Source organism: Peromyscus leucopus, chromosome 17 (assembly GCF_004664715.2).
Source record: "Peromyscus leucopus breed LL Stock chromosome 17, UCI_PerLeu_2.1, whole genome shotgun sequence".
In the NCBI taxonomy this organism is placed as follows: Eukaryota; Metazoa; Chordata; class Mammalia; order Rodentia; family Cricetidae; genus Peromyscus; species Peromyscus leucopus.
The window spans coordinates 9,247,513-9,263,161 of NC_051077.1; the positions used below are offsets into that span (position 1 = coordinate 9,247,513).

The window sequence follows — 15,649 nt, forward strand, 5'->3', positions numbered from 1 at the left end:
CTTGTTCTCTTGTGCTTTCTTTTTTCTCCCAGATTTCTCCTTCTATTTATTCTCTCTGCCTGTCAGCCCCACCTATCCTTTTTCCTGCCTTACTATTGGCCATTCAGCTTTTTATTAGACCATCAAGTGTTTTAGACAGGCACAGTAACACAGCTTCACAGAGTTAAACAAATGCAACATGAAAGAATGCAGCACATCTTTGCATCATTAAAGCAAATGTTCCACAGCATAAACAAATGTAACACATCTTAAACTAATATTCCACAACAAACTCAACTTTTGTCTTGGACATCATAAATGCTCTTGACAAGATTTCCTAAGTCTAAAATTCAGTGTCCTCTGTATAACATACAAGAGTGAGGAGGAATCCTTTCTCTTGGATAGCTAAGGTCACCAGCACATGTGAGAATCCACCTTCTTCTTTCCCAGCCCCAATGGGTAAATGGGCTCTGTGCCCCAGGGCTTTGATGTCTTCTGGCCAATCCCAGACTTCCATACCCAAAGTGATGACTGCGGAAAGAGTCTGGTCCCCAGGACTAAGCCGCTTGCAGCTTTACCTGTAAACAGCAAGACCACAAAGAGGAGGCTGACAAAGAAAGAAGGGATTTCAGTTTCATGGCAGGCAGAGGAGGGCTCTAGGAGGGTGGGCAGCAGCTGTAGGCTCTCTCCCAGCTGTGCTGGGAGCCTCCAGACACAGTGCACAGCCACAAAGGTCACCAGAAGACATGTTATTTCCCACACTGTTCCCAGAAGAAACTTTTGAGTCGTGTGTGTGTGTGTGTGTGTGTGTGTGTGTGTGTGTGTGTTTTCAGGAAGTAAATAATATGCCTGAATTCTTTGAGTGGGCTTCATGAATAAGAGGATCCAGGAAAGTAAATTAAGATGAAAGACATGGAGAGGCAAAATAAATGTTATTAGCACATCACCAATTTCCCTAATTACTTTTCAGTGGCCTTAAAGGCATCAAAACAGCTACCATGCTGATTCTATATTATCTGTAGAGCATGTTTGTTTCAGTGGAATAAATATTGTACATGAAAACATAAGACATCCCAGCTAGGAAAGGCTCCAGACAGTCCCAGTTGTTAAGAATGTTCAAGGCTGCTCTTCCTTCTCCTGTTCAGTCCCTTTTTCTGTCTCTTTACTCCTTCCTTCTCCACCATCTCCTTTGACCGGCTCTCTTTTCATTTTAAGTTATCTGAGTTATCTTCATTTTTCCTTTCCCCTTTCATTCATTTTACTCCTTGGCACCTCCTAGTGATGCTGTTAGGTCCAATTCAATTCTGGAGAAAAATGTCCTAGAGTTGAGCCCAGGTTTTCCTTGTAGTGATAACCACACAAGAGCTTCTTCTTCCTTTTCCTTTTCATCTTCTCCCCAGGCAGGTGCTTTCATCCTGCTGCATCCCCCACAAGCATGGATAACCCAGGAAACAGGATCCAGAGAGTTATCTTAGTCATAAAACACCCTATGTATTTTGCATGGAACCTGCATTTTCAGTTTTAAATGGGTGAGGTTATTAAGTATAGAACAAGCAGGAATAAATGAGTAAAAAACAAAACAAAGAACAGAAACATGATAGACCATTGGAGTAGACAAGACACCATCCAGCAGAAACTACCTGGGAAAGCCCCAAGCATCAAAACTCGCAGCTGGAGAATGTGACCAAGAGAATCCCAGGCACAGCATCTCCTAGGTGAGATTGCCTCTCTGGTCCCCACTATTCCAATGGCTCTTTTTGTTCTGCTTTAGGACTTGCTCTGGGAATGGGAGGGTGACCCATAAAGATTTTTGCCCCTCATAAATTCATAACCTATTGGAAAATGGGTAAACTATGCTAACTCAAGCTTTAGTGGATACTGAAGCAGAAGCCAATTTAATTTATGGTGATACAAAACTGTTTAAAGAGAAATCACAATTTAGGATGGGAAAGTGGGATACACAAAGCTAGTGAAAATTGGAAAGTGGCCAGCCTTCTAAATGGGGGTATGAAGCAATAATAGTTCCTGGGTCAGAGTGTGTTGTTGACATTGATAGAGTAAAAGGACTCAAACAAAACTTATATGACAGAGCTCCATGAAACATCAGAAACTCCTGGGAAGGGTCACTATAGTAACACTTTGTGAATGTGTCTCACTTACACATACATTTTTTTTTTCAGCAGAGAAAACATCTTAGGCTATTTGTATAATTGAAAATACTCATCATGGAAAATTAATTGTGTATTTTAGAGAAAATACAAATGCCTGACCTTGGAAGTTGACATCCTTGAACAGTTAAATCTTCTCATTCTGGATCACAAATCAGACAGGCAGCACATTGCTCATACATCTTAGCTGAAGGAAGCATCTGTGTGTCCTACAGAGCAACTATTTATAACTGCCCCTCCCCTGCCATGCAGTCAGAGGGCAAACAACTGGAGATCACCAAATCACCTGGTTGAGGACTGCAAGGAGCAAGAACCAGACAAATCAAATTGATTTATTCATACTTGTGAATAGCTTGGAGTGATGGGATGAGGTCCAGAAGGCCTCAGGATTGCTGAAGGGAGACCCCAGAGCAGAGATGAGCACATGTCAGCAGACATGGCCCAGGCCTGCTCTCATAGAGTTCTTATGTACCAACCCGGAAGCAGCTGAGGAGGTGTCAGTGCTATTCAGTCAGCAAATGTGCATCAGGCGGAGGCTGCCTGGTGTGCTATTCACAATAGACAAGTGGGAATTCTTAAGAAACATCACAATGCACAGTCTTGAAAACACATAGGGAACGGGTTGTGTCTGCTTGGCTGTGTAAGGGAATGAGCCCCAGAAACACAGTATTCTGGCTCAGTTCAGTGGGCAGCGGCATTGTCTTTATCTACTGCCTTTGTGGAAGAGACTGTTGGGTTGGAGAAATGATGTTTTTAATTAATATGCTCACAGACACACCAATATCTTTGTGTGTGTGTGTGTGTGTGTGTGTGTGTGTGTGTGTGTGTGTGCATGTGCAAGTGCATGTGTAAAATATCCACAAATGAATGTTATAGCTAGTGCAACAAAAAAGGAAAAAGAAGCCAAATGTATACAAGTTTAGAATAAGCTGCTCAATACCCATGTGTTTCTATAGTTTCTGTAGTTTTCTTGCTATTTCTTTTCAGTTTTATTTCAACTGATGACACAAATACAAAAAAAATTGTATTTGTGAAGATTTATTTTATGTCTTAAATGAAATCTATTTTGGAAGAAGGTTCTCTGGGCTGCTGAGAAGACTACGTCCTGAAGCTGTTGGATGGACAGTCTTTATGTGACTTGATTCATGGTGCAATTTAACCTTGTGGTTTCTATTTTTAATTTTCTTGTCTGAATGTTCTATCTGTTGGTAAAAGTACAGTGTTGAAATCACCTACTATTATTATGTTGGATCTATCTGCCCTTAAAATCTTATAGTGTTCATCTTATGACCTTGGGTGAATTAAAGTCCCATGCATATATATTTATAACCATTATATCTTCTAGATTGTGTATCTAGATTGTTCCCATTATTAATATATAGTGACTTTCCTTATCCATTCTAATTTTGTCTGAAATCTTTGCTGTCATACTTGTCTTTTGTATATTTCTCTGTAATCCAATCATTCTCTCTCTTTTAACTGAGGAGTTAACACTGCTAATGTATCCATATTAGACATCTGCTGGCTTCTGAGTTATTGTAACCCTGTCTGATTCTTCTCTACGTGTCAATTCCTGATCTGTTCTTTTAGCAAGAGTTGTTCTTTCCTGAGCACTTGTGTTTGTGTGGCTCTTTCCTCTCTGTGTACAGTATCCCTTCCAGTATCTCTTGTAGTGCTAGGTTGGTGACTATGAATTGCTTTGATATATGTTTACTGTAAAAGGTCTTCATATTTCCTTTGATGTTCAAGGTTTAACCTTGCAAGATATCAGTCTTTGTGGGCAGTTTTGTTGTTTCAAGGCTTAAACTAAGTCATTTCCTACTCTCCCAGCCCTCACTGCTCCTACTATTATTTACTCTGTTATCTGCCTTTGTGAAAATCCCTCACAACATTGAAAGTCTTTCCTTTGTTCTAGTCCTGGCATTTTAAGTATGATATATTGTAGATAAGTTCATTTCTGGTCATGACTATTTGCGTTCTAAAAGATTCATATGCTGAATGTTATTTATTTCCCCAAATTTAGGAGATTGTCTTCTATAATTTCATTGACTAAGTGTCTGTACTTTTAGCCAATAGTTTGATTCTGTCTTCTCTACCACAGATTCATGGGTACAATCTCTTAATAATTTCTCATGGGTTTTGAATGTTGCAATCGTGAATTTTTATTGTTACGTAAATGCAATAATTCTTCAACTTTCCCTGGTATCCTTTCTTTTTCCTAGACTAATCTATCAGTGATGTTTTGTACTGAACTTTTCTTATTTGATTTGCTGAGCTTTCTTTTCTATGATTTCTACTGTGTTGCTGTTTTGTTGCTTTTTCAAAATCTCTAGATGTCTGATGACTTTCTCACCCAACTTGTTGATATCCAACTCCAGGTTATCAATTGCCCTTTTTCTTCAGTTTTCTGTTTATTTGAATATGAAGTGAATTTATCAATCGTTTTTAAATGTAGATTTGAATTCTTTGCCATTCTAACCATCTTAATGTTTGAAATTAACCACTTCAGAGCTGTGAACTTTTAGAGGAATCATGCTTCCTTGCTTTTTCATGTTTCTCATGTTTCTAACTTGTAATTTGTATATTGCTGGAATGGGGATCAACTCTAGCTTTTATGGGATCACATTTGTGAAGGGTCTTTTCTTGAGGGCTTAATCCCTATCATCGCTCAGGTGAAAACAAACCACCATAACAGCAATAACATCAAAACAAACTAGATATAAAAATACAATTAGTGCCAACTAAAGCCAACTACTATATTACTGATAACCATAGAAAATAACAGGCATCATAGAAGTGGGCTGTTTCTTACTTTTCTGTGTGTACCCTCTCTATTTCTACATGGTTCTGGGCTGTTGTATCACCTCTTTGAGACAATGACCTCCCAACAAAACTATAGATGCAATGACAGAGAAACCACAAAGTTTAGATAGCCATTCTTGGACTTCTGAAAGAAGGAGTTGACAAGCTGAAGAAAAGCAGCCATTTATTTTTATTGAAGTGTCTGCTTCCTGCAGGTGCCACAGCCAAAAGACAGAGCTAGGGCATCTTTGATTCTCTATGCAGCCACATCTTCAGCTGAGTCATTGCCTTTGATCTCCCACATGGCTGGACCATCGCACAGCACTTCAGAGTCATATGACAGAGAGCAATAAGTTCTTCATTTTTTTGACAGTAACTCGTGCATCTCCCATTAAGCTTGCTGCATTTCTCACTGAAAAATGCATTCTTGGCTACACAAAAGAAGAAATCCCCCCACCCAGATTAATTCTTTTCCATTGTGGCTAATTATTGATATATGACATCAGCAAGAGTCTCTTTTCAAGCTCTGGCTAAGTTCCTTAGTCCTCCAGTAGATGAGTTACTAGCAGAACTATTTTCTATGTGATATTTCTGTCTTTTGTCACACAAGGTGAAATAGCAGAAAGAACTAACTAACACCCAGATGGTTTTGATTGGGACTTTGGAAGACAGAAGCTGATATTATTTTATATAAATCTACTGGGAAAAAATACCAATTCAACTCATAAATACTTTCACAGCCAGGAACTTCTCTAACATACTTTCAAAAATTGCTACTCTGTCAGAGTTGAGAACAAGACTTGAGAATGGGGAGATAGCTCACAATTGGTATTGAAAGTGGAGTAGTCAGAAAATAAAGAGGCCTGTGGCATATCCAATTCACAATGATGGCCCAGGCAGATTGAAGCCAAAGAACATCTTTGTCTATGGATTTCTAATGGGCCATCACAATGCCCAAGTGGAGAAAGATCTGATTTCTCTATCACATTCCACCAAGATGCCACTGTAAAAGTCATACACTTGGAGGGGGTAGTTGAAACACACTCCCTGAAACTGTTAATGTTTTTCTTGAGATTCTAGTCCTTGCATTAGCACCTTGTCCATAGTATTCACAAGAGCAGACCACTGCCTGTTAAAAACAGACAATCCATCTTACCAGGATCAAAATCTCATGTGTTACTGACTTGAAGTATGTGCAGTGGAGGTATCCAATGTATAGAAATTCCATGTGATATGAATGCATGAAGCTGCTAATACAAATTTATGCAAAACCTACAACCCAGAGGGTGACTACTCTCAGACATACTAGCCATTAACTACTGTGAGAATATCAGTTCACAAGTATAAGTGACCCACATTTCAAAGCCCCTTGAATTCTGGCTTTCACTGCAGTATTCCATATTTTCTCTGCTCTCCTAACATGGTAAGGCTATGTCAGACTACAGACTCAGGACTTTATTTTCCAAGAGTCCTTGTAGCATATCCAGTTCTCAGTGATGAACCAGCAGTTTTGGAACAAAAGATCTTTGCCTATAGCTTTCTAATGGGTTCAAATGGAGTTTATGCATATGTGGTACATTTGGTACAATATTTTATACTGAATAATCTTGCATTATGATAATTATATAATACATATGAGTGAACTTAATACTCAATGTTCACATCAGTGCCAGGAGGATGCATAAGACACCACTCATCCACTGAAAGTCTAGATGCTCATATTTTGATGCAGAATCCACTCACATGGATTTGTCACAACACAGACCAGGGACACATACAGTAGCAACACACATGGGCTGATACATCACTAGTACCCAGAGTAATGTTAGATTCTCTTTGACTCCCCAAAGTTCTTTTATTCAGCTCCCTGGAATTAGGAAGAGTCCCTGTGCCTTAATTTTGGAGAGAATATAGTTACATCTTTTCAAACTTGCTAGAAGTGTGAGAAAGCATAGAGAAGGATATCCCACACAGTTCTCACTGTGCAACACAGAGTACCAATACTGCCTTGTCTGTATGTCCCTGAAAAGAACCCTCACCTGTCTGAGTCTCTGTCTCCAAATACAGACATATTTTAAACCAAAAAGAAAAATATCTCTGAATATCACTAAATTAAAAGTAGAACAGAATTTTTCTTAAAGGCACTGGCTATGGAGAATTAAATGCATTTTATTATCAGGCGTCTACAATACAGCATTGATTTTTAGATATGCAGATAGGCAGTCTCCAGTGTGTTCTTTTGTCTGATGCTGTTATGGACATGGATACATAGCTCTATTACTTTCTTTTTCCACATCTTTCTTTTTTATATCTTTATGGCCCATTTTATTCAATACTTAAAACACATTTAAAACATCTGGGTTTTTATTTTTAATTCCCCCTTTAATTTTTTGTCCATTATTTTTGTTAATAATCATAAACCCAGTCATCAAAAAGCACCTTTCTTGATGTCCTTTAACTTACTCAAACAACTTTTCACAGGTGCTAATGGAAAATGCAATGTATGAATACATGATTACTGATGAATAGGTGATTCATTGTAGGAAAGTTACCTTCTGCAACAACTGTTCTCTTTCAAGGCCAACAGACTAAAGATATCCTTACATACTAGGATTAATCACACCTGGGCATTTGAAGGACCTTGTGTCTGGGCCAGCACCTCAGATCACCCTCCCTATAAACAAGCTTATTTTCTTTACCTGGACCCAGAAAGAAGAGAAGAGCAAAGAGAAAGAAGACTGTCTTCATGACCTGGAGGTCTGTGAGGGGTCAGCACAATGTCCGTGGGAAAAGGCAGCAACACCCACCTTTATACATTTCTCCAGACTGAACAGAGTCTTGATCAGTGAAGCTCATCAGAATGAGTAAACCCATGCCCTGCTGCATGGAGCCTACCTGCCTCAGTGGGTGTCCCTCAGCCTACAGTTGGTTGTTCTTATGGTTCTGGAAAGTTCCCAAGAAGGAAAATCGGCATGAGAGGAGAACAGAGGTGGGCAGAGATGGATGAGTGGGTGCAGATGTCATGGGAGAAAAATCTGGAGTCCAGTCATTTGTATTGATAATCCTGACTGTGTTCCTTAATGACTCCAGCTCTCAGGTATAGTGGGAGTGTAAGTATATGACAGTATTTCAGTTAAGAACTGATGTACTGTGGTCAGGTGGACTCTGAACACCAGATTCAATTTTTGTGAGCTGTCCACACTGGGCAAACAAGTAGCCTAAGCATGAACTCTGTTATTTGTTTTTAAATTCTGGACTTTGCTGTATGTAACCCATTTCAAGTGTTACTTACATCATTTTTCATTATCTGATGTTTTTTGTTTTGTTTGTTTTCATTCTTTTTTTTTTCAAATTTCACACAATATATTTTGACCATACTCTTTTTCTCCCATAACTCCTCCCAGATCCTCCCCACTACCCAGCCAACTTCATATTGTCTGATTTGTGTTGAACAACTACCCTGGGCACAAGGCATGTCCTAGAATGTGGTTGATATACCCAGTGTCACTCCAGTTTTTTTTTTTAAAAAAAAACTGATTTTCCCTCTTCCAGCAGCTATCAATTACAAATAAACAGCTTCTCATCTGGAACTGAGCTTTGTGCCCACTTCCACTTCAATATGCTGGAGCTTTATCTGGCTTAAACTAGTGCTGGTTTTGTGCACACTCTCAGTCTTTGTGAGTTCATATGTGCATCATCAGCCTTAGAGTGTATGGAGCAGTTCCCTTGAAGCTGACTACTGCTCCTAGTGCTTACAATCTTCCCACCCCCTCTCCCACATAGAGCCCTGAGCCTTGAATGGAGGAGTGTGATTTAAAAAGAAATTCCCATTAAGGGCTGACAGCTCCAAAGGCTTTTACTCTTTGCACATTGTACAATGTTGGAGGTCTGTATTAACTACCATATAATGCAAGAAGAAGCTTCTCTGGTGAGGGCTGATGATCTATGGGTATAGAAGATGTCATGAAGTGGCGTATTACTATGCTCACTTTAACAGAGTGGTTATTCAAGGTTATATAGAAATATGAATGTAATAGTAATAATAATAACTAGGCATTCTGCTAAGCACTTCTATGCCATATGCAATGTTCTCAAATGTCCGATGAGGCTTATATCATAATTCTAACCCAATTTTAAGGATAAGGAGGCTGAGGTTTGAAAAATTACCAATTTACTATATAGTCTACATTTTTCATGTGTGTGTGTGTGTGTGTGTGTGTGTGTGTGTGTGTGTGTAAAAGAGAGAAACCCTGAGAATTTAATATAAGGCTTTGTGTATGCTAAGAAAATGCTTTACCACAGTCCTCTTTCTACGTATTTTAGATAAAAAATCTCACCAAAGTTTATACAGGCCTTGAACTCAATGAATTCAATGAATAGCCCAGACAAGATGTTAGCTTATGATACTTCTGCCTCAGTCTCTGGAGTTGCTTGTTTGCAAACCTGTGACTCCAGGCCTACTTCTGTCTCCAAGACTGATGACCAGAACATCATGTAACTATAAGCATCAAGGTGGCAATAAACAGGACACAGTTTTGGGGAGTGACACGAATATTCCTTTTGATATCCATGTTTTTAATTATTAAAGGTTGCTGTGGTTATAACTGGTCTGTGATGTGATGTCTGACAAGCACAGGATTCAAAGATAACTTAGCAAAAGGGCTGTTACTCCTCACATTCTTCTAAAACATTTACAAATACATCAATGAGAATGAGAAGGTAAGTGTGCACATCTGTGGATTTGCCTTCCAGTCCCACCAATGCTCTGTGTAAGCAGCATGAGCATTCAGAGTACTTCTGTGTTGTGATCATACCAGATCCCCAGGACATGCTGCAAAGGCAATAGATGTGCTTTGGTCCTCAGGAAAATATGGAGAACTATCATGATCCTCTCCCCTAGATTCCTGCAATAGAAGCATGCATAGCCCTGGGTTTTACCAGTCTTAAACAAACATCTACTCCATTTACAGGCTGGTCAGGTGTTGGGGAATAAGACTTTGCAGGCTCCAGGGTTATAACCCACTGCTCCAGCTCTTGATCCTGGCAAATGGGGCATGTAATTGTGCCTTCTTTATTGATTCACTTCACTGACCAAGAACATAACCCACTACTTTCAAATATAAATGCTTTCTTGTCCCCTCAAAGAAGTCTTGGTCCTGTGTTCTGGAGAATCTTCCCTCAAACATGGCCCTGAGCAGAGAAATATTTTATTTTGCTTTTGCTTTGTTCTTCATTATAGTCCAACTGCCATCAGGTAAATAAATAAAAGTTGATGGGGTTTTGATGGGTGATGGGGGGCAGATCATGAAACCCAATGGCTCTTCTATGTATCATCCTGAAATTGGAAGTAAATTTCTCCCCAGATATTTCTTGGAACTGTACTAATATATCATAAGAGCCATCTGAATAGAGCTTTCATTTTTATTTTATTTTTGCTTTGTATATTGGTCTTCCTAGTTCAGGAATGCTCATCTTAAGACTCAAATAAAGATGGCAGCTGTAACATCGGTAGTCTCTTATGAATCATGTCACATGTAGGAGAAGTTTTATATAATGTCATTCCTTGCTTTAATATTCTTTCCTAACATGTATTTTGCTTTAAATTTAGGGTCCTGGGCAGGACTTGAGTATTCTCAGTCATTTCCAGCAGGTAACTGATATTTTTTTACCTGTACTTTCTCCCTTTCTCTTAGGGATGCAGTCCTAGTTAACGATCTTTGACTGATGAAGCCAAGAAGGGGAGGGAGTTGTGAAAGGACTGAGTTCTGGTCCATTGGCTCCAACTTCTCTTACTTTTATGTTCATGATCATATTTAGATTTTTTCCATTGACTTTCCTATTAACTTATGGTGCTTATGTTCAACCTCATCCCCCACCAATTAGCACTACCCAAAGACCATAGCTTCCCTCATCTTACAACCTAAATTGAATGAGGTCTGCACAGATGCATGCTGCTGGATTAAGGAGGATCAAGTAGAATGGTAAAAATAGTTTAGGTGATAAGTCACCTTTGTTACAGAAGAGCTGTTTATAATGGTTAGCCACGAGCTTTGGGTATGTACAGGAGATCTCTTACATGGGAAGACAGCACAATGTACACACAAAACAAATATTAAAATATTCTTGGATGAGTGGAGAAATAGCTCACTGGTTAGGAGTACATGCTGTGCAACAACAAGGACTCAAATTTGGATTCCAGAACCCACACAGTCTTGCCTGAGCCTATAACCCCATCACTGTGGGGACAGAAGCAGGAGGTTCAATAGGATTTTTTTATGTGCCAGCTCAGCTAGAAAAAAATGAGCTAAGGTTCAAAGAGAAAACCTGCTTCAGCACACCTTTAATCCCAGCACTTGGGAGGCAGAGCCAGGCAGATCTCTGTGAGTTCAAGGCCAGCCTGGACTACCAAGTGAGTTCCAGGAAAGGCGCAAAGCTACACAGAGAAACCCTGTCTCGAAAAACAAAACAAAACAAAACAAAAACAAAAAACAAAAAAACAAACAAAAAAAAACCTGCTTCAAAGGACTATAGTTGAGAGTAATAGAAGCGAGGGGATGCTCGATACCTTCTTCTGCTTCTATGTATGCACACACATGGGTCCATGAACCCTACACATAAGACTCTCTCTCTCTCTCTCTCTCTCTCTCTCTCTCTCTCTTTACACACACACACACACACACACACACACACACACACACACACACACACACACACTAAATTGGATAGATTCAGACAATATTCCAGAGTGAGGAATACAGAAGTCATGAGTTACTGACTTCTCTAGGCCTTAACAAACACACAAGGATTATGCCATTTAATCATTAATGTACCCTTTCAAATAAATACTCAACAGCACAAACATTATCACGCAGTTAATTTGTTTGGCCACTAGACAAATTAAAAATGTGCACAGGTGTTTCCAGTATGTCCCTCAGTTGAATAGGACTAGGTAAATCAATTTTTTTTTTGAAAAGAACAGCCATTACTAGGCTCAAACAAGAAGTGAAACTAAAATTTTTCATTCCAGCTTCAAGGATTTGAAACCACAAGCTATTCCTCTTGCTTTCATCTAGTAAATTTTCAGTAGTAGCATATGTGCATTTTACTGTTCCGAAAAACAGATATTATTCTGTCATTTATACTAGAACCATGAAAGACAATAAACACCTGGGGGACATGGATGATGATTGCCTCTGTTTTTAACTTTTTTAACTCCACACTGTGTAGTGCAGAAGCTATGGGGTAGTGCTTTTCGTGCGTGTGCATGTGCGTGTGCGTGTGCGTGTGCGTGCGTGCGTGAGTGCATGCGTGTGTGTGTGTGTGTGTGTGTGTGTGTGTGTGTGTGTGTGTGTATGTTCATATATGTGTGGAGACCAGAGGTGGAACTTAGATGTCATTCCCCAGGGTCCATCCACCTTGTGTTTTGAAACTCAGGTTGACCACTGAGTTTCCAATATCCAAATGTTTCTGCCTCCCTAGCTTGGATCCAGCCCAGGATCAGACTCAGGTCTTCATGCCTACACAATAAGCACTTGACCTCCTGAGACATCTCCAAAGCCTCTGGGCTAATTCTAGAAAATGCTCTCCATAAGCAGACATGCAAAACATACGCCTGTTTAGGTGGCCTTAGATATTATTCCCATTCCCAGAAAGTTCCAGCAAAGATCTCAGCAGCTCTTTCCTGGCACAGGTGAATTTGCTGTGTGTGAGACATGCAGGCTCGGTCGGGGGAAATGCAGGAAGGCATGTCTGGATACTGAGAAGATTGCAGGAAAGTGCAAGCTAAACTTCTTCTGCTGTCGGGAGAGGATCTGAACACACCGACCAACGCTCCTTGGGCCTTAGGCCCCTACTGAATGGATGTCTAAGGCAAGACGTTCTGTGGCTTACCTGGGCCACAGTGGGCACGATTCAGTTCCCTTCTCACCTCCCTTTTGTTTCTGTGCTTCATTTTAATTTTAAGATGATAAAAATCAAAACAGCAATGAATGCCTTCTGCTTGCACAATCTACTTCTACTTCACATTTCCAGAATACTTGTAAGTTAAATCTGCTCTCCAGAATTTTTTCATATGGCTCAGGGTCACCTGAAAGATCAACTTTATCATTCTTATTTGTATTTGAAGAAATTGAGATGCAGGACTGTTGCCTAAGGGAAGCTAGAGCTGGGAGACATGGGGTAGTGTGTACATCATCACCTCATTATGTACATCTCTCTAACATACTAATTATCATGGGATTGTTAGGCAAATGAAAGTGCCATATTCCTTTATGCTGATGCTATTATAGTTGTACAGAATATTCTTGATGAGGAAATGTATTGTTCACTGATTATAACTATTATGATGTATTTTTAAAACAACTCCCATCTTCTCTGTTAATGCCTACTCTACTGAATTTGCATTGTTCTTTTTTTCTGCAAAAGAAAATGGTTAGAGATTAATTAAAATATTCATTTCCATAGGATATATGCAGATGATAAACTATAACTTTTGCCTTGTGAAATACAATTTGTAGCTTCAAAAACTAAGGTTGAAAATTCTCTGCCATGGGGCTTATACTTGATCAGTTTTATGGGGATATATGGACCTGGGCAATATTATGCTCAGTGTACCCTGTACTTAGGCTCTTCTCTTTTTCATTCCCTCTTGACTCTGAAACTTCAGCACTATGTCATACAAACTCCATCCACCAGGGTCTCTGACATTGGCCTGACTCTGGTCAATAACGTCTGCTGGGGAAATGGCAAATGGGAATAGAAACAGGGATATTTCCCTGTCAGAGGTATTTCCCATATTAAAGCTATTGTTTTTCTATCAACTCCCAGCTGGCAGCCCCACAACAGATACAGCTCCTGCCAGCCAGTGCTTAGGACACACAGCAAGTTGAGTGTTTCCTATGGCTCATATAAATATCACACGGTTCATCGACTTGAAGCCATCCTAAGTGGAAAACAGCTAAGGATGTGGCCTATTGGGGAAAGACCTCAGCATAAAGAGGTTTTAGCATAAAAGCTCTGGGAATGAGGTAGGGATGAAATGAATTCAGAAAAAGACAATTAGAAAGACTTTGAACCATTTGGGAAACTGCTTACTGCCTTGTGAGAACATGCAAACATTCCTCTACAAAATGCATGTGCCTTAAAATACTATTGCTTTTTTATTTAGTGGTATAACAGCACACTGTGATGTTAGCAGCTTAAAACGCTGCATGCTGTCTCAAACTGCCTCAGGTTAGACATCTGGGTCTGGTGTAGATGGTTCCTCTGCTCAGAGTTTCACAAAACTGACAACTAAAGCGTTGACTCAATGCCATCAGAGTCAAAAGGTCCGAAGGCATGGTCAAGGGCCAACCGCATCCCGCATCAGTTCTAGTAACTGAAGACCCATTAGTGTTCCCTGCTCACAGCTATCCCTGTCTGTGGCAGTCTCATCCTTCAATATGAGCAAGAGAATCTCTCACTTCAGAACTCCCAACTTACTTTTTACATTTAAAAAAAAAAAAGAGGCTGAGGAAATGAGGCTGTAGTTCCAGTTTACTATTGAAAATAAATTGGCATTAACACCAAATGAATTGTGTATGAACTACAACATTAATAATAATCCAAAAGTCAATCACTTTTGACAACTAAAATGTATAGCAAAAAAAGTAAAAAAAAAAAAATTAAAAAATTTAAATTGCAGTAAAATGCAGGAGGAAAAAAGGATACCACCACAACCTTCAGTAGACAAATGGTAAAGATGACTTAAAATTTACATTCAAAGAAACATTTTGGAAACAAATGCTAGACCAATGGCATGTAAAACAGACTTTGACACACACACACACACACACACACACCAAACAAACAAAAAACAAAAACAAACAAAAAACGAGAAAAAAAACACAACAAACAACAAACCTGTTACTAGAGACAATGATGTTTTATCACCCAAGTGTAAATCCAACAGATGAGATACAATATAAAAAAAATACATACCTAACAGCAGAACCCTAAAATACATGAAGGGAAAACTGATGCTACTTAAAACTCTAATGTCCAGTCTTTTCTGAGATCCAATGAAAACTCTCAGCTGTGAACACCTGTAAACATGAAGAAAAAAAGTGACATGCTTCCGATATACAATGTCACAGAGAAAACATTTCCATCCCCAAAGGATCATGCAGATAGCAAGGAAGAATTGGCCCAAACACAGACCAAAATCCAGCCTGGCATCTGGGGCACGGAGTGACATGATGTGAACTCCAGAGGGTCTGGGTAGCCCTCGTCTGTCTCCTGCAGCATATACAGCTTCTTTTAGACGAGTGCAGCTTTTTTTTTGGGGGGGGGCAGTGTTCCAACATTCTTGGTATTTCTAACACCCTGGGTCTCAGCTTCACTCCCAGAGCTTTGTACAAAGCCTGTTCTAAGACTCTTTGCAGGGAATTCAGTCTGTGCCTCTTAGGCTTTTCTCTGGAACCTTGGCAGAAGTCTCCACTTCCCCATTAGTCTTGGATTCTGCACACCACCAAAAACAGGACAGCAATAAAAATTGTGTATGAACTACAACATTAATAATAATCCAAGAGGCAATCACTTACAACAACTAAAATGTATAGCAAAAAATGCAACAAAACCAGGATACAAGTTCGGCTGCCACCTTGAAAGGTCACTAAGGCCCTCTTGGACGGTGGCCGCAAAAGCTCTGAGAGCTTGCCCAG

General features: G+C 39.6%; 2 protein-coding genes across 2 annotated transcripts; one reads left to right on the top strand and one right to left on the bottom strand.

The window, feature by feature from the left end:
• Nucleotides 1-5,142: 5,142 nt before the first annotated feature.
• On the bottom strand, nt 5,143-7,883 carry LOC114701862 (beta-defensin 106A-like). Its single transcript, XM_028882056.2, has 2 exons — nt 7,649-7,883; nt 5,143-5,380 (listed from the first exon to the last, which is right to left on the bottom strand). The coding sequence occupies exons 1-2, from the start codon at nt 7,695-7,697 to the stop codon at nt 5,187-5,189; spliced, it is 243 nt and encodes an 80-aa protein (XP_028737889.1). The 5' UTR covers nt 7,698-7,883; the 3' UTR covers nt 5,143-5,186.
• Nucleotides 7,884-10,093: 2,210 nt separating this feature from the next.
• On the top strand, nt 10,094-13,633 carry LOC114701850 (beta-defensin 12). The gene is made up of 3 exons (XM_028882045.2): nt 10,094-10,203; nt 10,558-10,599; nt 12,640-13,633. Exons 1-3 carry the CDS (start codon nt 10,134-10,136, stop codon nt 12,762-12,764), a joined length of 237 nt encoding a protein of 78 aa, XP_028737878.1. The 5' UTR covers nt 10,094-10,133; the 3' UTR covers nt 12,765-13,633.
• Nucleotides 13,634-15,649: the final 2,016 nt, after the last annotated feature.

Excerpts from the sequence above, each read along its gene's own strand:
- LOC114701862 (XM_028882056.2), bottom strand. The coding sequence starts at position 7,697 with ATGAAGACAGTCTTCTTTCTCTTTGCTCTTCTCTTCTTTCTGGGTCCA. Across the intron at positions 5,381-7,648 it reads TCTCTTCTTTCTGGGTCCAG|CCAAGAATGCATTTTTCAGT; the intron begins GTAAAGAAAATA and ends TCTTTTGTGTAG.
- LOC114701850 (XM_028882045.2), top strand. The coding sequence starts at position 10,134 with ATGGCCCTGAGCAGAGAAATATTTTATTTTGCTTTTGCTTTGTTCTTC. Across the intron at positions 10,204-10,557 it reads TATAGTCCAACTGCCATCAG|GGTCCTGGGCAGGACTTGAG; the intron begins GTAAATAAATAA and ends CTTTAAATTTAG. Across the intron at positions 10,600-12,639 it reads TTCTCAGTCATTTCCAGCAG|GTGAATTTGCTGTGTGTGAG; the intron begins GTAACTGATATT and ends TTCCTGGCACAG.